The sequence below is a fragment of the Gavia stellata genome, chromosome 19, assembly GCF_030936135.1.
Source record: "Gavia stellata isolate bGavSte3 chromosome 19, bGavSte3.hap2, whole genome shotgun sequence".
Taxonomy (NCBI): Eukaryota; Metazoa; Chordata; class Aves; order Gaviiformes; family Gaviidae; genus Gavia; species Gavia stellata.
In genome coordinates, this window is record NC_082612.1 from 2,555,203 (window position 1) to 2,578,745 (window position 23,543).

The window sequence follows — 23,543 nt, forward strand, 5'->3', positions numbered from 1 at the left end:
GTTAATCTAACCCATAACATCCCCCTCTATTGCATTTCATTGAAACGATACCCACCTGTTTTCCTTTACAGCAGCAACAAACTGGAGCAATACTGCATTTTTAGTTTGTTATTTATTTATGCTGGCAGCGAGGTCTAATGTTTCATCTCTCACCCTTCCTGGTAATTGTGATACAAGGCTCTTTATATGAAGTCTCATTCCTGTGGTTTTATCCATTCTTAAGAAGAAAAGAAAAAACTCATTCATCAGTGGAATGACTTCCTGGTAGGATGAATGACAATGATTTTTACCTACCTTTGTTGGGGATTCAAAGAATTTATTAGCTAATGTTTGTGGAAGTCAGATTTTAAGTTTTAGAAGGTACATGAGCTGGGCATTCCAGCTTGTTCAGAAGAACAGACTGGCTTCGCCTGTGAGAAATCACCATTCAACACTGAAACTAATGTTCTGGTAAAAATCTGGGTAATATGTCTGCATGTGCTGAGTTACATGTCTGGGTAATGGCTTAATTATACTTTCCCTGGCATGCCTTGAAATAAAAGTAACTTCCAGAAGCGTGCATGCAATTTCACTGCCCAGAAGATGGTACCCCTGCAAATAGCAGCTCTTCTGCTGGCTGGATCAGAGTCTTAATCCAATTCAGATACATTTCTTCGTCTCAATATGATGTCTGGGAAGGTGAAGGCCTGAAGGAAGAGATTATACTTCTAATGTGCCATGAGATGTTATACTTATGTGTGGGTCACATGACAACTGCTAACACAGGTCACAGCTTCTGTTGAACAGGGACTGCCAGGTGCTTTGAATATCAGATTTTGCGGTGGCAAGTTTTGTAATAAAAGCTATATCGGTTGCACTCCAAACCAGTGGCAGTCCTGAGCCTCCAGAAACTCAGGTTTGCAGTGCATTAACCCATATATAACCTTGCCCTGTGCTATGTGAGTATGCCTTTGCAGAGAGGTAGTGCATTAGTGCACAAGGCTGAGATTCAGAGATTCTGGGCCAAATTTTCTTGTCCTCTGCCTTGTCACTTACTTGTTTGAAGACTTGGCGTATTTCTGCTGGCACACCGATGGAGAATCAGTGTGCATGAAGGACTACACAATGTACGTGATGGACTGTACAAAACAGAGGAAAGTGCCCTAGGACACTCCTTCTACCTTTGCCACTACATAGCCTTGAGCAGGCTGCTTACTTTCTCAAAAAATTAAAATAATCGTCTACTTTCTTTAAATCCCTAGCTGAAAAACCTTACAGAGGTGCTGCATGTCATTAATTGCATAAACCTATGTGCATCTGCTTTGGTGCTGGCCAATAAGCAAGAAGCTGTTGTTAATCAGCCAGCTAGGTCACAAAAGAGGAGCTTGAACAAAAAAATCACATCCAAGCTCTTCTAATCCCTGCTTTGCCCTTGGGCTTGTGCCTGGGTGCTCTTACCAGGAGACGTTCCGTGGCCATTTTGCTGGCGTTTACTGCTTCCAAATACCAAAGACTTTTCAGGCTTACTCAAAACAATGCTTCTTGGCAGAATTAATTTGGCTGCTGAACCCCAGCTTCCATCTATATGATATGTAGGGAGGTGAGCATAGACTTTTGAGGAAGTTGGCTGGCAAAGGGAGACATTTCTTAGTCGGAGAGCTGAGTTTGGGGCTCGTAGACCTAATTCCTTCAACAAAAATGCATGCTCAACTCCGCGTGTGATAGCCAAACTCAGGCAGGCATGTCTCACCATTTCTTTCTCCTCTTTTTCCTCTGCAGATCGAAGAGGGAGGTAAAGCAGACTCCCTGCCTTCCAAGCTGCAGGCTGGTGACGAAGTGGTGAACATCAATGAGGTGGAATTGAGCAGCTCCAGGAGAGAGGCCATCTCCCTGGTTAAAGGGTCCTACAAGAGACTGAAGCTAGTCGTCCGCAGGTAGGCAAGATCCAACACTCCTTCCCTACCTCTCCCCTGCCCTGCAGGGTGTCACAGCCATTCCCCTCACATCTCCAGCCGAAAGCCTATGACTTGGCCTGATCTTGGCAAAAGCCTTATTTTAAGCACACAGGCATGAGCCCAAGGGCAAATGTTTGTTCTTTTCAACCAACATTTCTATGACTCCTTTGTCACTGATACGTCCAAGCATGTGAAATACTTATGCAAATCTTTTCCACTGCTCCCCTGCCACATGACAATCCGGGATTCCTGTTCAGTGATTTACAAGCAGTCCCATCTTCCTTCAAAGTGATTGGGGCTCCCTGTGAAAGGGTGACAGTGCTGTACATAGCTTTTGCCTCATTTGCTTCATGTTATCACTGTTGCTGTGACAGCAGAAAGATTTCCACTGGCCTCAGCAAGATTTGGAGCTGTTTCATGTTCTGCAGGTGAGTGATAGAGTGGCTGTGCTGACAGAGAGCAGTCTGACCAATATTGTATTCAGGATGTGATCTAGGGGGAAGAGCAGCCACTTCACCTGCATCTTTTGAGCAACAACCTCTGTGTTATCCCTGCATGAGTGATCTCTCACATGTTTTATGTCGCCGTTTCCCTGGCTGTCAAGGGACTTGTAAATGGTAATGAGTGGTGTGTGGGGTTTGCCAGTGTGCTGGGTTTGATGGTGTGCTGAGCGTAACTCAGCTAAGCAAATTGTGCTGATGCTCTTTGGTGACATGAATAATAACTGTGTTTGCCTTAGGGTCAGGACACAGAACTTGAATCATGATGTACATTTTGAATCGGAGGTGTTTGGGTCTGGAATTGGTGGGGCGGGGGGTCGTGTTAAGACCTTAATAGAGATGCTTCCTGTATGTTTTTTACTGTGGGCCTGTCCAAACAGTTTTTCTGTGCCGGTTAGGTGATAGCTGGTATCACTTTATGGTGTGGTCTGTCCTGAATTTCCACACTTAGCCAGAAAGGAATTCGGGTCAAGATCAGCATTGCTGAGGAGCTGTCATTAGCCAAACCAAAGGTGTCAGCTTGGGTCAATAAGTTGGAACAGCCAACTAACATCTGGGCAGTGGTGTCTGAGTAGGGTAGGCATGAACAGCTTAGACACCCTCCTGGTCTCAGGAGTATGTTCCATGCTTTTGCTGCCTATATTCTGGGTTTTACCTAAAGCACCTTTAGGTAATGACAATGACCTTATGACAAATTACAGAACATGGTTTGTGTAGCCATTGGGAGGATATCTGCAAAAGTAATTCATTGCAGTTTGAGTGTTTTCCAAAAATAAATGTCTTTTATTTAAGGCCCATGTAGATTGTAGTCCAACTGTATTGACTGAACAAAATGTTTAATTTGAATTAACTTAGCAAAATTGTGAAAATAGAACCCTTTTGTCACATTTTCATTCCAGTTTGCTGAGATGAACTAGTAAAATAACTGGTTCTGTTTGGTGTAAATTGAAAACTGTTTCTGGCATTTGATCTGTCCACCTAAGAGGTAAAAAGAAAAGGAAAGAGAAAAAGATAGACAAGCAAAGCCTGGAGTCCCATTGCAGTTGTTTCGTCCCAGACTTCTTCCTCTCCACTTCACTTAGATATTTTCATTAGTAGCATTTCCCTAGTGGGGACTAAAACCTGCCCGTGTTGTGAAAAGCCCTTTTGCATCCTACAAACTGGAAGAAGTACATTGGGAAGATTGGTTCCTGTGTGTCTCAAACTGGACACCAGGAGTGAATAAGCACTCTCTCTCTGACTGGATGTGTGTGTCCACACCCATATACATACGTGCACACGTGCACATATATGTTTGTATGTATGCATATATGTCTGTATACACAGAGGAGTGGTGTACTTAAGGTCGGCAGTGTCATAGGCAGGCCAAAACCCAACGGCTCCTAATATTTCCTTGGGAGATGCCTGAATCATGGAACCACATCTCTCAGAAAGCTTTGAGGCCTCTTTCTTCAAGCTAAAAGAGAAAATGAGCAACTTTTTAATTTCCTTGACTAGTTTTTCACATGCAGTAGGACTCATGAGAGGTAGAGCAATCCCAGTGGGCATCATTCACATGGTTCTCATTACAGTTGATGAGTTATTGAAAGATGCCAGGGTATTTGATGTTTTCCTGGTTTGGAATACTATAGTGAACTTGAAGAAAATTTGGTTCGGAGCGTTTCATGGTTCCATTTCATCACCACTAGAAAGATCAAGCACGTTAACTTTAAGAGGTATTACATTCACATACTACTCCCTTGCCAAGGTACTTTAAGCCCTTTGTGCACATTTAAAGCTCAGTGACAATCCATAAACTTTGAACCGAAAAATTACAATTAAGAGCTAAGAGCCCAGCCTTCAGTTCAGGTAATTTGACACAGTCCCAGCTGACCCTGCAGTGCTGGCATGAGCTGAGAAAGCAGCAAAAGAACAAAAATGTGAGGTCCTGACTGCTTTGTGGGTCACAAGTTTTTTTGAGTTCTCTCCATCACCAAAGGTGGCAAGACTCAGCCCTCTGGCCAGCTGGTGGCAAGGTAGAAGGCAAAGATTTTGTCTCCAGTGCTAGAGGGAAAGTGGATAAGAAGGGATAAAAGAAGGATCCCAGAGGAGAATGGCGAGAAAGAGGAAAGCAGCAAGGGGGAAGTGAGTTTCTGCATTAAATAAAAGCTTCTAACAACATGAAATGAAATGAGGCAAGATGTGAAAGAAAAAAATTAGGGGAAACAGCTCAGTACAGAACCTGAGCCACGTGGAGCTTTCATCTCAGTTAGGGGGATGCTGCTGGGCAGGCAGCATATCTGTGTGATGAAATATGAACAAACAAAGGTTTGCAAACCAGACTTGAGGTAAAGGTGCAGCACCAAGGATGTGCAGATTATCTTTACTCCAGACATAATGAATTTAGACATTAAGACTGGTAAAGGAAACACTATTGTGCTTCCCACTTGGGATTGTTTTTTGTTGTGTGGACAAGATGATGATGTTTTGCAGTACTACATCATCTGAAAATAAATTATTTTTGGAGTGCTTGAGATGCTGATTTTTGTAAATTGTCCATAATGATGTAAGTGGATTAGGGTTGCTTGCTGCAAATACCAGCAGTCTGAAAATCCACTGACTAGTCATTTGTGACCTGAATTTTTAGTCCGTGATTTCGGTATTCATGAGAGCTCTTGCTTAGGGAGTGACACAAACTCACACTGACATGGACTTTACCCCTTAAAAGTCATATGCAAACAATAGCAAAGTCTGCTTGGTGTATGTGGTTTTGGTTCTTTCCAAAGCATATTCAAGGTCAGCATGTTTTTGAAGGTTTGATTTTTTGTTTTTCAAATTAAAAACTCAGGAGCTCTCTATAGCAGTGTGGTGGTGACACCAGACATCACAATGGACAGAAAGTGCAGATTTTTTTTATTCAGATGTGTTGTAGTGAGACCATCAAACAGAGGACCTACAGAATACATTTGACCCACTCCATACACTTGTGTAGCCCACGTAGCATACTCAGATTTCTATTTAATCTTGTTTTTTATTTTAGGCCAAAGGTAAGCTTTTAGTACCGGTGGCAGCAGAGTGAACTTCTACTTGTGTTACTAAGCAAAAATTGATGTTACAACACCTTGCTAGGTCTGTAGACAGGCTGATGCAATGATGTGTTATTTCCCTTGGAATGTCACCTGCAAAGCTGAGTACTGATGCATCATTGTCTGTTATTGGTCAGTTTAATGGAGGAAGAGAGTGGGAAGAGTTTCAACGAAGGGAATGTGAAGGGAAAATCAGGGAAAATTCAGTATGAGAGGAAAGATTAAAATATATAGGGATGAGAAAAATAACCTGTCTCACAAGGATACTTAATAAATATGAATGGTTATAAATAGATAACCAGTACCAGAGTACTTAGTACATGATGACCATAGTCTGCCTTTCACTGCTGTGCAAATGTTCTGCTGACATCAGGAAGGAACTTGCAGCAGGGGAGACATGTTAATTGTGAATTTATATGCATTTTGCTTCCTTACTCATGGACTTAGAGCAGGGCAGAGGCAGAGAATGACCAAATGAACCCTAGTGTTAAGTAAAGACTGTGCCTATCCCCTAAGATGTTCCTTCTTTGGGAGATAACTGTTAGATGATTTTTCATGGTTGCTCTCTAGCTGCATTTTGTTTGTCTCATCCTCAGCTCAGGAGCCCTCAATGGCAGTTTTCAAATGTTCAGCTTTCTCTGTTTCTTTAACAGGGCTGCTCATAGCTAACTTCTTTAAAAGGCTGTTCCTAAAGCCAGTTCCTTTCTTTCTGCCCATTCCTTGCTACCCCCCTGTACTTGTTTTGCCCATTCATTTCCAGGACAATAGACTCAGACATGTATGTATTTGTTCATTCCTGTAGACCTCAGGTCTGCAACTGGTGTGCTATGAGGAAGCTTGCTGATACTACACATTTCATTGTGCTGAAGCCAGAATAAGCCAGAGTAAGAGCTACTCTGCATGTAAGGGAATTACAAAGCCTTCTTGAGTGTACCTTAGGTGCACTTCCCAGTCCCTACTAAGTCGAGTTACGGTTTCCTACCTCACATACCCGGCTGCTAGTATCTTTTGTGTGCTTGCTGCTGGCAAGGTGGATGTATCTTGGTGGTCTGTTCTAGTCCTTTTTCTGCCATCTGATTCTTAAGATGTTTAGAATTGCACAAGAGAATTACCTGTTTTCTCCTTCCCTGCTTTGCAATACAGGGCTTTCCAGGACACTTTCCTCTGCTGGCCCAGAAGAAAGTACATTCATTTCATTCTGATATATTTCATACCTGAGCAATCAGGCAAAAAGCATCCACTGCTTGAGTGTTCAGTCCTGCTAGCCAGATCAAATTGCCACTGGTAAACAGAGTGAGCCTTTAAAATTATCACTGGGCAAAGAGACAAGATTGCATTGCGCTACAGAGAAGAACGAACAAGTATCACTCCACTGGTGACAGACTATGGGAGTGAGCCAAGAAGATGGGTCCTCAGAAGAGAGGTTTCCACAAGTATTTCCGATCTTAGTCTTCAGTATGTCTATATCACTGCTGGTGGCAAATGTCTCTCACTGTGGGTATGAGCAGAACCAGTTCCATCAAGCCTGAGGAATCCACAGGCTGATGCTGGGGAGATCTTTTTGCTCACGGTTTGCCAATTTGGGAACAGTAGGTGTGAATCACCATGAGAAACTGGAGAGACCAATTTGTTTAATTTTGTAGGGGAAAGCTTGCCTACTGTCCTCAGCAAACTACCTTAGACAGTTTTTGATACTCAATTGATCTTTAACCAGCTGGAGGAGACTGAGTGAAAGCTAAAGCTACAAGCCACAGAAATAAGGCTTAGTTGTTTAATTGTGAAAGATGGGGGGGGTTTCCAACTTTTTTTTTCCCTGTCAGTTCCTCCCCAACTTCAATATCTAAGCAGAGTTGGGTGCAATTAAAAAAAGACCCAGGCCTTTTCAGTTGTATCAGTTTGATCTAACTGTGTTGTGCATGCTTGTATCGACTGAAGATAAGGCTCAAAATGTGGGCGTTGCCTTGTCTGCTTTACAGCAACCACAGTGGCCTACAGCAGTTGCCAAAAATAGACTTTTCCACAGGTCAGTAAGCAAGAATGGCTGTCAGAGCGTCACACTGTTTACATAGTTCTACATTCAACATGTTCGTAACAGCAGCAATTAGATCACTGAGGCATGATGGCAAATGTAGCTGTTCTGCGAATATCATGCTGAAGGGAGCCACAGTCACAGGGACAACAACTCTCAGACACCCTTTCTAACACAAACTCTGTTTGAACTAACACAAACACTGTTTGCACTAAGGCCTCCTACAAGTCATTCCTTAGAGCTGCTGTGGCATTCACTGTTGCCTGGTGCATGGGGGGCAGAGGTGAAAACATGAAGTCATTCTTGTTGAGAAGACAGTATGTGGTGAAGTGAGCTTGCCATGGGCAGTTTCATCCACGTTCTCGGTGGGTGTAAAGCAGGTCCATTGACTTGAATGGAGTTCAGATGAGTTACCTCAGGTCAGAATTTGGCCCTTTGATTCTTTAAGCTCTTGGATCCAGTGTCAGTCTTGGTTAATGAATGCAAAGCTCTATTAAAATTTGCTAGTGGAACAGCAAGTAAAAATTTTCTGCAGAGAGTTATCAGTGATTTAGGCCCTTACTCTGTACACACTGACATGCAGGAGTCCTGCAGAACTCTTCTGGGGTGTTGTTTTTAGGGTTCAGGCCAGCATATAGGGATGCGCAACATGTGTGTTCTTAGCATATATCCCATCATACAGATATGAGCGACCATAGGAAGCCTGTTCCAGTATTATTTATGTAGTATATACAATAGTGTATCAAAGATGATGTACATTCAGTTCCTATAGCAAATAGTTGCCCTAACATCTTGTTGCACTCTTGAGGCTCAAGGCACACAAACTTGGTGCTTCTGAGACTGTTGCAGTAAAACCCACCCCTCAGCCTTGTTCTTCTCCAAAGCTGCCCATGAGCAAATCCTCTGCTCATACAAATCAGCAGCAGCCTGAGTAGGGATATTTTGACCTTGGTGCTAACCATCACTGTCGAAATAGATACTACAATTAAAGTATGTGGCTGCCGCTGCTCCTGATACCTACTAACAGCTATACTAACAGCTTTGCCTGTCCCAAGGGCGTGCGTTTGCCCAGTTGACATAGTATATTTTATGTAGAGTGAAAGACATTTGACTGCATCATCTCTCTCTTTCTGGGGCAGCTTTGTAGTGAGATGTAAGTAAACAAAGAAATATAAACATAGCAAAGATCAGTATTCAAGACAGTTGATTTTCTGTTTTCAGTTTTAGTGGTTGGTAGTTTGTGTCTGTCTCCAGTTTAGCAATGCCTGCAATTCTTTTCCATCTCAAAGAGCATTAGGGTAAAAATACAAGTCAAATAAAGGAGGAGCGGGGATAGAAAACATTATCCTCGTTATCCTGTTGTGCTAAAAACTGTACAAAAAGAAAGGATTAAGCTTATCAGTGGCTATAACCATAATCTGCGTGTTCATTTTCATGCTTCCCTTCAGACTCCCTGTGTCACTTGGATTATTCGGCTTACTGTCTTGGCACATCCCTGTCCCCAGGCCCCCTTGTCTGAACGATGGGACCTGGGGGAGATGCTGGGAGGAGAAGTACGCTACGGTCCTGAAACCAAGAGTGTCAGAGGGAAGCTGGCTAATTCAGGCGCTGAGCGGACTGGCAATTCACCCAGGGATACACCTCCTGGAAACACCAATCCCATGGCAGACGAAAACCTGCTAAGTGCCAAGGGCCGTCTCACGCTTATGCAGTTGCTGCACTGCAATCTTCTGGGGCTGGGAGGATGTTGGACATGCGGGTATATTAATTCTGCTGTTATCCTCCTCTTGACATGTCTGCTTTCAGGGAGAAGGTACTGGGCTACATGGGCCTCCGCTCTGCCACGGCATGGCCAATGTTATGTTTCCAGACAAACCTGGTTCTAAGCAACTCATTTAAAGGCCTCTGTGGCTAGATCAGGAATTAAACCCAGATATCCTGAATACTTACACCTATGCCATAGCTACAAAGCTCTTCTTTTGGCAGCAAATTGCTATAACTAAGGCTTTGAAAAAAAAAAGTAAAAAAAAGTCTTCCGCTCTACCTGATAAATGACCCTGTTGAAGTGTCGAAGTGTGGGAGGAAGATGTCAGTACAACTGACATCTGAGGCTCAGAGCCGATTCGAGCCCATGGAAATTGGTGGAAAAATTCCCACAGACTCAAAAAGGCTTTGGCTCAGACCCTCACTGAGCAGTGCTTTCCCCTAGAAAGAGGGGAAGCTGCTGGCATTTTTACAAAAAGCCAAGTGCCAACACAATTCTTCAAAGACCTCTGTGGACTAATCTTTTCCTCTTATGACACTAATGTAATTTTGTGTCGTATTTGACAGCGTGCCAAAAAATTGCATCGAATAAATCCAAGTTTTGTGAATGAAATTAATTAGAATAGGCATTGACTCACACCCCACTCTGTAGCAAAGCTGGAGCGTGTTTCCAAAGACCTGCTATGCAGTGCAGCTATCTTTTGTTCAGTGATGATGACTGGGGGAGTGGGAGAAAGGAGGGTTTCGTGCACATGGAAGTTTTAAGACTGACAGTTTGAGAGGCCAAAGCTGGCATTAACGCTGGTTAAGGGCTGGCAGGGTGGTCTTGTGACTAGCACTGTTGTACGTTCGGTTGTGAAGTCCTCCACAGCTTTCCAGTGTGCCCTTGGTCATGTCTCCTTGTTTCTCAGCTCCCCGTCTGCCAGGTCTCACTGATGCTCTGTGCGTGAGATCTCAGGACAGGGCAGGGGTCTTTTAAAGTGCAACTTTTTAACACTCTAAAAAAAATGAGCTTCAGTTGTAGTCTTAGATGAAGAGACAGCTCCTCAGCTGATGCAAATGGGTATGACCAGCCAAACGCCATCAGGGTCCTGACCCATTGTTTGTACAGCATTTCCAAGGTCTGTACAGCCTGTTCCCAGGTAAGTAAAGGCTTCAAAATTCGCTGGTGCATTGGATCAAACTGGTAAGTCTTTAACTATCTCAAGCATCAATATGTTCATTAGAGGAGTTTTCTGTGCATTCATCAAAATGTTTGCAGTTCCTTTTTCACTAAGAAGGGTCAATGAGAAACACGGGGCAGACAGCTAAGAGGTGAACAGAATTTAATTTTGAAATCACTGGCAACAGGCTTACTGTCTAGGATTTAATTAGCTACAGCTTAGGACTGCCAGGCTTTTAGGAAATTTCCCACAGTGAGTAGTAAATGTGAAGATCTAGGTACAATTTATAAAAAAAAGAATTAGGCCACTGATGGGGACAGTGAGAAAATGCCTTGGAAAAAAAAATGGCAGCCACCATAATGTGTTATCCTATATAGGACATTAAAGACTGACCCCTCACCTGAAACTGCATTAGAAACACAGCAATTTCTAGCCACTGCCACTCTGCATTAGCTGCTTCTTTCACTGAGTGCATTTGGATTAGTTTGCCTTCTTCAGGCAATAATCAAACTGGGGTTTGATTTGTCAGAAAGTGACACTGGAAAGGCTGGGAAATCTCTGCCAGCGCCATACAAAGTACTTTTTAGGGTGTGAATCTCCTTCTTTTGGAATTTCCTGAGGATTAAGTTGGAGCTGGATCGGATCACAATAGTACGAAAACTTGAACAAACAAGCATGTGTTCTCTGACTGATCTGTGCCTCCCTTCTGTATCTGTGGTTGTGTCTAGGCTGACCTTTAGTCAATAGGGCAAATACCTGGACTTGTGCGAGGTTCTGGTTACCTGTACAGGTGCAAAGGCTGCAGGATGACAGCTTCACAGGGCCACTGCAGGGGGAGCATTGGGAAAAACTGAATGTCATCACCTTTGTTGTAAGAAGCTCCAGCTGCATGGCTTTAATTTCAAGAGCTGACTATAAATATTGATTTATAAGGGATTCGAAGTTGTGTGGCATTGATATACGCTGATGTATATATATCCTTAGATGGGTTAAATATTAATTTTGCTGATCTATCACTAGTTACCAGGAATATAAAACGATTTATCAAAAACTTTTCCATGCTTTTCCTGCTTGATCCAGGGTTTCCTTTGAACAGGAGGTGGGGTCAGGAAAGGCTAATGAATGCTAACGAAAGCCTACTGATATAAATAGAGTTTTCCTGGATTTACTTCAGTAAAACAGATGTTAGGTTGAAGTGGTCACTGTAACTGCTTTACATTTTTTCATGAATGGGCTTATATGGGTCATCCAAATCCCTTGGTGTTGTTTCTCCCTTGTGGCTGGATAAATGGAATATCTCAGTCAAAAGAATAACGAAGAGCAGAAACTGCACAGACAGTATCAAATGGTCTTTTATATGCACGAATCTTCCTGTTTGTTGTGAAAGGCAGCCTAACTCACTTGCACAAATGCAGGTGGACAAAGAGTATTCACGTGTATGCACCTGGCCAAAACACTGGCTATGCCAATAGCTCTAGAATGTAGAACTTTTTTTCTCTCAATACCCCTTTCTTCAGCTTTCTGCCTACTTTGACTTTGGCGTTAGAAGGGAGACGGGGTGGGTGGTCAGTACATGTATGTAAAACATTTTCATGGAGGTTATACCTGCGCAAGTACACCATAACGTTTTTTTCTATTAAAGAATGCCTAGGCTAATTAAAATCAGAAATATTGGTTAAAAAATACATCTTTCAGATGCTGAAAAGAGCCAGTTAACTGAGCTCAGAGTTACCTCTTAGTCTTCTGTGTTTACCAGGCTTTTAAAAATTGTTGCTATCGTGAGGTGAAATTGCAGGAGGAGAATGGCAGCAGTCAGTGCCATCCTCTGTCTTGGGGAGATGGAAAACTCCTCCAGTATGCTGGTGTTGGGCCAGGGGCACTGGGTTCGCTTCCTCCTGCTGATAGATATTTTTACGTGGCACTACTCCTTATAATCGCCTCCCTTGTAAAAGGGAAGTACAGCTCTCCTGCCTGTAGGGTGTCACTGTAGGGTGTCAGGAAGTTAACTGAATTGCAGGTGATAATGTATTCAGACTCTTGAAGTAAAGAGGATGTTGAAGTGGAGAAAGTATGGTAAAAAATACGGGTGACATTGTGACTAATGTATGTTTTGACCTAACTGCTGAACTGGGAAAAACATATTTAGGGTGAAATGGAAGTGAAATTTTGTGTTCCGTTTGGCCTGAAATGAAACATTTTGCTCCCTGTAGGAAAAGCAGGTTAATTTAATATATGTAACATATATGTAATGTATGTTTTCGGCATTCTCTTGGATGCTAAGGCAGCCTGGCTGGGTAGAGGGTAACTGAACCTACCTGGTTGCGTCAGGCTGACATCCTCTGTGTCAGGATCAGTCCAGTGTGTTGAGGGCCACGTACTTTTCTGTGATATTTCCCTGGACTTCATACAGAGCCATGTGCCCACAGCCTTCTCCTCTGCTGGCACTCAGGCCTGGTGCTTTGGCGCAGGAGAAGAGGCAGTGGGACTCACAGAGCTGCCAGCTGGCAAAATGGAACCATTGTGGGCATCTTTTTCAACCCTGAACCTGCAGTCAAATTGCTGTGCCCTAACTTGTGGGCCACTGAGCAACAGAGACTGATGTCTCTGCTACAACTCTCCTCCACCATGGGTTCTTATCCTCCATTCTCACTTGCAATCACTTGTTTCAAATGAACTTTGAATGGTGAATTTCAAGAGAAACAAGAAATAATTCCTGGCTCGCTGAAAACACTTCTTTCTTTAATTTAGTTTCTTTTCTCCTCCCTCTGCCAAAAGCCCAGTGTTAATTATAAGAGGAGGCCAACCACCAGTCTGCTGGGAGTCAGGACAGAGCTGACTGGCACTTTCACTCAGCAAATTTCCCCTTTCCTCACGGTCTCTGCTCCTGTCTGTCAGGCCTGCTGACGACTGCTTGGTAGGAGGGCAGTAATCTGAGCTGCCTCTGCTGAGCAAACCTCCTGCTTTTTACTGCGGGGTTAGTCCTAAGGTGCCTCAGTGCACAGCACCTGTATCTGCAACTTGTTATCTTAATCGCTATGCTCCTGTTTCTCCACTTTCCGAAGCGGTAGTGCCATTCCCTCCTCCGAGGACTGCACTCGCCAAATGGCAGGCTGTCTCCACCGCAAGGATGGGAATACCTGAGACTCGGTCTGGTATCTCGAAAGGTAAGCAGCCTCTCAACAGCAACAGCAAAGCAATCCGGGCACGGCTTTGTGCCTGCGGAGGCAGTCGGACCTCACGGCAGGGCTTTGGGAGCGGGAAGACAGGAGTCTTAAGGACCCTGTTGGTCATAAACATCATGAGCATCATAAACTTCAGAGCAAATGAGTGTCCAGGCAGTGCCATGGGGGATTTTTCAGCTGCCGATGTAAGCGAGCTTGCAGCAAACAGGGAGCCAGTGCTGTGCCGTGCCGCGCTGCTGCTCAGGTTCTGTCACTGGTGAAGCTGTTGAGCGGTGTAAGCAAATCTATTGGGCTTTAGGCTAGAAAAGTGCCAGAAGCTCGCAGGGGAGGTGAACTTCTGAGAGCCTCCAGAGTTCTACAGCACGTTTAAGGCCATCGGTGTCAAAGGGTGCTAATAACTTGGGATGCTGAGTCTCATGAGTGGAGGATCTAACTCACATACACACCATGATGTGTCGGGTGCATTTTACAGTTTTATAGTCTGGAAGAGTCTCTGCTCAAGTAAGTGGCACTCTTTTTGGCCTTCACCTTTTGTAAGTTGAGAGTTGTTTTAAGTGGGTGTCAAACCAGGCCAACACTTGGCATCAATGTTTAATACAGATGGGCTAGCTGTGCAGTCTGGGATATTTTCTTGATTGATTAATACTGTGACATTGCAGATAGCAGAAAGAGAATATGAAAGAGACTGATTTCTTAAGAGATGGCAATTAGTATAGGTCCACTATGGGCCTGCACAAATTTACATTCATTGAAGAGCTGTTGTATATTATACACACCTATACGCTCTTTTAGATTAGTTGTGAATCATAAAACTAAGTTCATTGAACTTTGATTTTTATTATTTCCTGAGACATTAACTCCATTAGCAAATCCATTTACTAATCTTTAAACTCATTACCTGCTTCATTGCTATTAGGATATCTTTAACTTTAGGTTTGTTTGGGGTTGTTTTATGTGAATATGGGCCAAGCCTTTAGCTGTGCACTTCAGCTGAAACTATTTTAACTGTGTGCTTTTTCTACAATGTGATGATCCAGTCCATTTAGTGAAAGTCGGTGGTGTGGTGAAAGCAAGTTGAAGTGGTGCTAGTGGAGTATTGGGGTCTGTGTCCTTTTCTATGTAAAATGGAGTAATTTTTGGCTGTAGATTATCTGCTTAAGAAAATCAACTTAAAACAGCCTGTTGTGAAGTACAGATGCAGCCACGACTTGTGAGTGCAGCACACTGCCTTGCCTAATATGCACTCGTTATTCCAATATTTAAAGAGCAGGGAGATTTTGACAATAAAATTAGAACTGGTTGCAGCAGCAAATTTGCAGTCACTTTAGATTGCCCCAGATTTCCTCCTTTTACCTTGCCTGAGCCAGGTCTTTAAAACGAAATTCGAAGAAGTGTCTGGCTGGGGAAAGACTGTCCATGTGCTGTCAGCTTCAGTCCTTGGAGCACCCCACTGGCCTCTCACAAGCCGACTGTCCCATCTGAGGAAGACATGTACACGGTGAGCATGTGTATGTTCCTGCCTGCATGCGTTTGCCTGCTCTCTGGAGCACACATGTGCTTACGTATGTGCTATCAAGGGCAAAACTAGTCAGCATGTGAGTAGCCCTAGAGATTCCTGAGGCAGTGGAGCTGACAGCGGTCCACACCATGTTGGAAGAGGCTGTTTTACAGCACAGATCCCATCACCATGGCCTGATGCCTGCGCGGGTAGGCATGTTCCCAGGCTGCAGTGATGTGAGGAACCTCCTGTCCTTTGCTGGAGGACCCATGTACGTACACTGCGAGGCTGCAGGGAGCTCTGCAAAGGACATCGTAGGCTCTTCCCCACTTGCATCTCTCGCGTGCTGTGACTCTATCCTGAGGGGGACTGCAGGCAGGCAGTACTGCAAACGAAGCATTCCGCTATAAATTAGTGTGGACAATCATGTACAGGCAAAGGATTAGCTTGGGTCCTAATCCACTACCTGTTTGAGTGATTTGACATCTCCTTTGGTCTTCATATCAGGTTGTAGATGACCCAGACATATATGTCTTCTCTGTTCCTGGGAACAATTTCAACTAAGTGATTCGGTGCTCTGTAGCATATAATGTGAAGAAAGGTGAGGTATGTAGTATCTGAAATTTGAAGAGATGCCTGAATTAAAGAGATTTGGTGGTTGCCTCCTTCAAGTGAACTGAAAAAATCTTCTAGAGGTGATGTTAGTGTTTCCTCTGGTCTGTTTTATAGTCTCTTAAAGATAAGTCTTTCTGAAGCCTTCAAAGGGTTAAAGGCAATACCTCATAGAAACCCAAATGGCTGAAGAAATACCAGATATTAACATTTACCTCAGTTGCCAAAGCCTGGACATTTCTTTCTGCTTTTTAGAAATTACAGCCTGCAGCGACCATTTAACAATAAATCGTAGCAACTTGGCTGTTATAGGGCAACCCATGTGCATAGGCACTTCAGGGCTGTGCCAGCATCTCCTTTGTTCAATAAAAGTAACAGCAGGAATTTGATTAAAGACTGATAGAAAAGAGAGGGAGAGAGAGGGAGAAACATAGGAAAGATTAAAGAAAGAAAAGAGCCACCTGGAAACTTCATTCCTCCTTTATTTCTAACTTAAGCTCATAAATACCAAATCTAAACCATTGTGTGTGTGAGAGGGAGGGAAAATTTCCTGCATGCCTGCACAGAAAAGACTGCACACGCAGTCGCACAAACCGACTTTTAGCAAAAGTCATACTCTTTTCTCAGATTTAATGCTTGCTCCTTGTCTGCATCAGAAGAAAAATGAACCAGAAAATAACTTTATCCCCCGGTGCTTTGGAAGGGCAACATTTAGGAGGGTCAGGCAAGTCACAGCCATAAAGGAGTGTGGTGAAGGATTTTGGTTGAACCTCCTGACAAGCAGCGAGCAGATTTCCCAGGCTGCTTCGGAGCAGCCCTGCAGCTCAGCACAATGCAAACGGCCAGCTGCACATGTCCAGCGCCGCTCTTCGCTCTTTGCGGTTAGCCTACAGCATCTGCCGCTTTGTCTCCATCGTTGTTGTAACACTCCCCCCCCCAAAAAAAAAAAGAAGGAAGAAACAGTGACTCCAGCAGACAAATGCAAATAAGGCCCAAAGAGCCCTCTTATGTGTGATCAGCAAGCGACAGGCAAATCACATTCAAATTCCTTACTGCAGAGCCAACACGTCTGTTGTTTGGGTTTAGGAGACCAGAACGGTACGATTAAGTGTCAAACATGCGTGTGGGAGTGATGGCGGATTGATTTTTCTTTAGCCTGGTTGTGCCCTGGGAGCTGGGAAGGCTTTGCTGTGCGGTCGAAGGCACGCTGTGGTTCTCAGGCAGGATTTTGCAGGGCACAGAGAGGAAGTCTGAGACCAAGAACTCCCCAGCAGCAGAGACTTCTCGATAGGGTTTTGCATACTTTGGGGGCTCTTGCAGGTAATCCTGCCCTACACTAGACTAGATGAGCAGCAAAGCAGAATGTTGTACCTGGAGTTTGTTGATGCTGCTTCTGGTGTCTTTCTTCTCTACACCTGGACATCTCTGCTGCTTAAATCATGTTTTTCCCCCCGTGGTACTTCTCTTACTCCATATTTACATTGTTTTCCCTCTGCACACTTTCTGTCACACTTTTTAGCTGTTAATAACACCCGTTAAGCAGTGACCTTGGCTCTGAACTGTGCTCCTCTGAAGTGTTTTGGATGCGATGATGCAGCAAAGAGGGTATCTCTGCCTCGGTCCAGCCTTCCTCACCTCAAGCCGTTATCCGGGAGCAGGAAGCTGCACAGCCCTGGTCTGGATCGGGCCCTAAGGGGCTGTTTTCCCTCTCACCCTGATTCAGACCAGTGCGAGGATGCAGAAATTGGCAGTGTCCAGGACTGAGCCTCCAGTTAACAAGCCGCTGCCTCCCAGTGATTCAAACTCTCAAAAGATAAAGTATTGAAATGGTATATCACAACTCAGTTGTGGGAAAATGCAGGGATGGAGAGGGACGGCGAAAGGCAGAGGGGGCGGGAGGACTGAATGTCGGCCTGCTGCTTGCATCCCAGCCCTGGTGCAGGCACCTCGAGGAGAGAGGTCGGCGGGGCGTCGAGGGGGACGGGCCGCCCTATGCCAAAACCGCGGGGCTAGAGGTATGTGGGGAATGCGAATGGTATGCTTGAGTGGACAGCTTCAGAGCGAGGCGCAGGGATGGCTCTTGCTGCCATCTGTTGTGAACCCCGCAGGCCCATAGCAACAGCGTCTCAGGAATGGGGCTGCTTTTTTTTTTTTTCATAAAGAAATTCTTCCTTGCCCTCTTCCCTGCTCCTGCATACTTGTACTCATGAATAAGCGGGAACGGGGCTGGGATTCCTGCTACAGGGTGATGCATGCTAAAGGAGAAAAGGGTCTTTTAGAGCTCAGCTTGTATTTGGTTTGGGGAGGCATTTTCCTTTCTGAGCTGTGACATTCGAGGAACATGAGCCAATGTGCGTAATTTATTGTTAATTGCCAAAATCTCGTTCTATTCAAATCAATAGTGTATCTGTATTTACCGTGAGGTATGTTCAGTAAAGTCCAGTGGATGTGTACCCAGCTGGTTGTCCTTCTTGGTAAAACAGAGACCACTTCTGCCGTACTATTACACGTGCCAAGGTTATAACCGGTGAAAATAACCCCAATGTATTGATTTGTTGTGCCTATCATTTTCCTCAGGCCCTGGAGCACTTCTGTTCTAGCTAAGGGGCTTTTCTGCATGGTGAAGTGGTGGGACTGGATTCTTGGAGGTCGTGCATAGCTCAGCATCGCTGGTGTTACTGAGAGATGCAAACTTTTATGCCAGGGAAGATTTTACCACATAAGAACTCTGTCTTCTAAAGACAACAGTGTTGAGACGTCACGCCGCTGGGAAGGGTTAACGCTGAAAAAGCCTTTATTCAGGCAGCAGGGGTAGGAACTGTCTGTCTGTCTGTCTTTCTGTGTGAATGGTTTTACGCCTTCCTTTCCCCTGGAAATTCACTTCTGAAATGCAGACTTCTTTTCTCCCCACACTTTAACTTTTTTTCCTGCTGTCAGGTAACTGTGGCCTTATTCCTGCAAATTGCTCAACCTCTTGCTGTGACTCAGCAAAGCGGATTGTTTTTAAGCAAGTGTTTTAATTCTTTTAAGACAAAGAATTATACATTGTAATTTTATGTGAGCATTTCAAGAGGTTTGAGGTGAGACATTCAGAAGTTAGGGCTATTTTACTTTTCCAAACAATATAGTGATTTCTTTAGTATTTCTGTGCCTAACAGCCTGCAATAAATACAGAAATTTGCAGAGTAGCCCCCTTAGACAAGAGGGAGTCAGGGAACTGGCAAACCGAAACAAATCTCTCAGACCTTTCATGCCATTTGCAAAGAGATGTCATGCAAGAGGAGAGGGAAGGAAAACCAGCAGACACCCCCCGCCCAGTGCTCAAGGCTCTGTTTGAAGCTGGGCACACAGCTATAGTATCTTGATCACAGGGAGGAGGGTATAATTTCAGTGAAAGCTGATAGGTACATGCGGGGGGATGAAACTCTCCCTATTACAGGTATTTATTATCACTTGACAGCTGTCAGTTTGCAGTAGGTGATTTTCCTTCCTCTCAGCTCTCTGAGAACTGGGTATATTTGCCTAAGGTTGTAGAGAAGGGTAAAAATCCTGCTTTCAAGTGCAGGTATCATTTAACCATGATAAGAAGCCAGGTAAAGCATTTCTTCTGCAAGACGGCTGTGGAGAACAGGGAAGTAAAGTCTATTCTGGTCCTATCAAGACGGGAAAAAACAAGTCATTAAAATCTGATACCTACCTGCTTTAATGAGAGAAATGTTGTTTGAAGAAATGATTTCAGCCCTATCACCACCAAACTATTTTCAGGAGCCATTAGCCTTTCACCTCCTTGTATGTTTTTTTCTTTTACTTTTGATCCCACTCAGGGAAAATGGCAATGTTTCTGCAACAAGAGATTTGGGCTTTAGCTTTAATCAGGAGCTTACTGGGTCATAACCGTGCTCTTACAGCCTTACCTTTCCAGTAAATGACCTGCAGAAGGACTAGGGGAGTAAGGCATAGAAAACAATACTTGAAATCAAGCAAGTGGTGTCTTTAGTTGTGCTTATTTCTTCAGTGAACCAGTATGCATATTTTTATGGGTTCTGCAATGCTCCCTTCATCTTTAGTCTCTTCTTCCTCCCCAGAAACACTTTTTCAGCAGTTGGGGACCGTGGTCTGTTAGTTGCCAGCTTGAAGTACAGGCATGTACTTCATGAGGCTGTTAGTATTTCTGGCCTCGCTGGAAAAAGCAAAGAACAAGAGCAAGCTGTGAATGGATGTTACGGGCTGCACTGAGTAGACACAAAATCTGACTCAATTTAACTATACCTTAGCATCAAGTTATACCTTTTGTTTCTTTGTTTGCTGTATTCTCTACTTGAAAGCTGTTGTAATGTGGCATAAGATCCTTCATCCATACATGGATGCTCCCACAGTCCCCCAGCTGTAAGAAAAAAGAAGCAAAGTTGGGTTGTTTTATTTTTGGACAGTGGGATCAGTGAAGGAAGGTTGTAGGTGACTGAGCGCTATTAAGGTTCGATCTCATTCTCTCTCCTCAGTGTTTATTACAGAGTTTTGTACTTTGCACCATTCTGAAGAACATTTTAAAATGAAACCAGAAATGCAGGCTTGATTCTTTACTGAGACAGAGTGCTATTGCCAGTTTATGTGACATACAATACTTGCTTTAAAGCTCCAGCTCCTGACCCAGGACATTTGTGAAGCTATCTGCTTTTCAAGTTTCTAGCTCTCATGATTAAAAGCCTAGAAGACAAGTCGAAATTCTGCATATACTAATTGTGACAAGTAGATGGCTTTTAACTTGCTGATGTGATTTTGGGGGCCTATTAATGCTTTTACACAGTTGGCGCATCATGCCTCAGCACAATGCAAGGCGCAGAGACTTTTTGTGATATTCAGGTTTCTCCTTCCTGTAAAGATCACTTGCTCCTGTCATGGCTCCTGGCACCACATTACCCCTGAAAATCCAGCCCATGGCATCAAGAGAGCATCCATTCATCTCACAGTTTTGCTTGAGGCTGCTCCAGCAGAAATCTGTCTTTTTGCAATAGTACAGCAACATTTATCATTGCGTTGTAATAACTTCTTTGGGGATGGGGGAGGAAGGAAAATGAATCGTTCCCTTTGGCATCATTTCATTATGCCCTTCCACCCTGAAAAGCATCAAAGTTTTGAGAGTGGAGAGGAGGAATGTCTGCAGAATAATTGTCTAATGAAGTCCCCTGCTGAAGGGGGTGTTCTCCCTCATTGTCAGCCTGTCTTTCTTCACACCACAAGGAGCTGGCCACAGAAGTTGTTAGATCTTGAGGAAATTTAAAGCCTCTGATCTGCTTAGTTCTATGAACAGCTACTGATTGGTTCAAGGAAGAGGCTATGGAAGTTGCCTGTTCCTTGCAGCTGACCTCCCCAGAAATATTTCCCAATTCCTAGCTTCATAAGGCATCATGTAATACCAGACTATCCTACTGATTGACCCATTTTGAGACCTTGCTTCAGCCTGTGACCGGTAGAGGAGATTCAGAAAACAGCCCCTTAACGCACTTACTTGGATAAAACCCTTCTGACTGGAAATGTCATGGTGATTCCTCGTGGAGGCTGGCTCCAGGGGAGGCTGGCTCCAGGGTAGGAGAACTGCTGCTCCAAACTTCCAAGTCTTTCTTAGCTGATGCAGCTGGAGATGCTGGGGACCACGATGATCACTAGGTCTGTGTTAGTCTTCCTCCAGCAGCCTGGTCCCATCCAAGAGTTTACCCACAATCTGTATTTAAACGCAGGTTCTAGCTTGAGATAGAAGACGAGCTGTCTGTATCCTCTGTCTCACGTTGCCCAGGAGTCCATTTCTCTATATAAAATTTAGCTGCTGTTGTTGCTGTTCCTGCACCACAGCACATCTCCAGAATCCTTAATGTTCTTGAATATTTTCCGCCTGAGCCCCAATATGTAGCATTAGATGGTGTTTGATGCTGATTTTTTCCCCTGCATTTGTTTAATTCAGACTGGGATCTGTTTTAATTCCAACACAGTTTTATTTCAAAAGTTATCCATCATCAGTACATGAGGAAAGTTTCTTTGCTAAAGACAAATGAGTGAAAAAGAATGTGAATTATAAATGAGATAAAATATATACACATTTATTTCAGTACTGCTTGTCCGTATTTCTTTATTTCTTTTTCTTCCTTTTATCTATGGATAGCAAAAAGCAAAAAAATGCCAAGAATGTCACATCCCATTGAAGTTATACCGACAGTATATTCAGAGCAATCCACGACAACAGCTGTATTGCCCATCTATCTTCAAGCAGAAAATTGTACATCATCTCGGACAATGCAGCGCATTACGGTTCTACACAAGCGCCACATTGCAGTCACGGTGGGAACCATCACTCGAGTCTCCTGGTTTGTTTGTGTGCACAAGAATCATGCTTATAATATTGCTGTAACGTAGCACTTTGCATCTAATTTAAGCAATACTGGGGCTTTTGTTTGTCTTACAAGGTCTAACCTAAAGACAAAAGGCGTAGTCCAGCCTGAAGTTTATGAGACGTTACCAGACATTCATGTTCACACATACACGCTCCGTCAGAGGAATTTATGGCCGTTACGATGTTCTCTAATGAGTACAAAATGAGACCGTTACATATTCACTTAATTAGTTTGACAGATTTTCATTTAAATATAAAAAGACTTCTAGTCTTTAGAGAACAAAAGGCAAGCTTTGTTTCCAGTGCAGTTTTTGACTCTGCTTTGCTAGAGCAGGAGGTTGGGGGTGACAACTGGAGGGAGACGATTTAGTGTGAATAATTCTCATCTTTTGATTTCATGTTTCCATTTCTTTGCTGCTTTTCCAGTTCCCCTGGAGCACCTTGAGGTGTGTGATGAGGCCCTTTCAGTTGCAGACAGGAGAGCCAGAGTGAGAACTTGGCTTTTCCAAAGCATGATGGATGCTTTGAGATTAGGGGGGGTGGGGGGAACTCTAAGAATATTTGAGAGCTGCTGTGAGCCCCGAGTGAACTTTAGTCTCCAAAGCTATTAGCTCACTCTGTCGCACTAGTGGTCTGGTTCTTTGTCCTAACTTACGTCCCATAGTATCAATGTAGGCGACTCCTGCTTTAATAAAATTTGGGAACTGGCATTATAAGCTTGCTTGCAGTTTTGTTATGCCCTTTTAACAGCTCCGTGCATTACAAAGAGTTCCAGAGTATAGCACGAGCCTTGACACACAGCAGACAAGTAATGCTGGGACTTGATCTGTGTGGGAGCCTGTTCATTTGTGCTCTTTAATTGAAAATGTTTTCTCAAATGTCTGCTTTTGAAGGTTGACTGTGATTCCATGTCTCATAGGATGAAGTGGAAGAGAGCACCACACTCTGGTTTCTTTGTATCCTGAGGCGAGTGGTGTATTGGTGTGGGCCCTGGAGCTCATAAGCTCTTTTCTTATCTTTGTAGCTGTCCCTTGAGAGCGTAAAAACTAACAAGGTGAAGCTGCTTTGGGCTCACAGCTGTTGCTTTATCATATGCTAGCCTGGACTCTTCTCAAGCCGTTCCAAAAAAAACTAATGCTTACCTGCCATAAGCTTAGTGGCATGGAGTAGTTACCGGTGTCTTTATTCATGTGTCTAGGCATCTCCTAGGCAGGATCAGACAGCGCATTGGTAAATAAATGCCATTGTCTGAAGGTGTGTTAGCGATACAAACTCTGTCACACTTGAAGTCACCCACATGCCATAGGAGCAGGAAACATTCAGAGAAAATGTGCTGCAAAGCCGGCTGCTGTCCATGTGGAAAAATGTTGATGTTTCAGCAGAAATCTCATTTTTAACCTGTTTTGGCAAGAGA

The 23,543-nt window shown here is 43.8% G+C and overlaps 1 protein-coding gene across 1 annotated transcript in view; it reads left to right on the forward strand.

Annotated features, from left to right (window-relative positions):
* SHROOM3 (shroom family member 3) overlaps positions 1-23,543 on the forward strand; it is a 154,808-nt gene that overhangs the window by 45,697 nt on the left and 85,568 nt on the right. Inside the window, exon 2 of the mRNA XM_059826802.1 lies at positions 1,759-1,913. Within this exon, the coding sequence (XP_059682785.1) occupies positions 1,759-1,913 (155 nt within the window). The remainder of the gene's footprint in view (positions 1-1,758; positions 1,914-23,543) is intronic.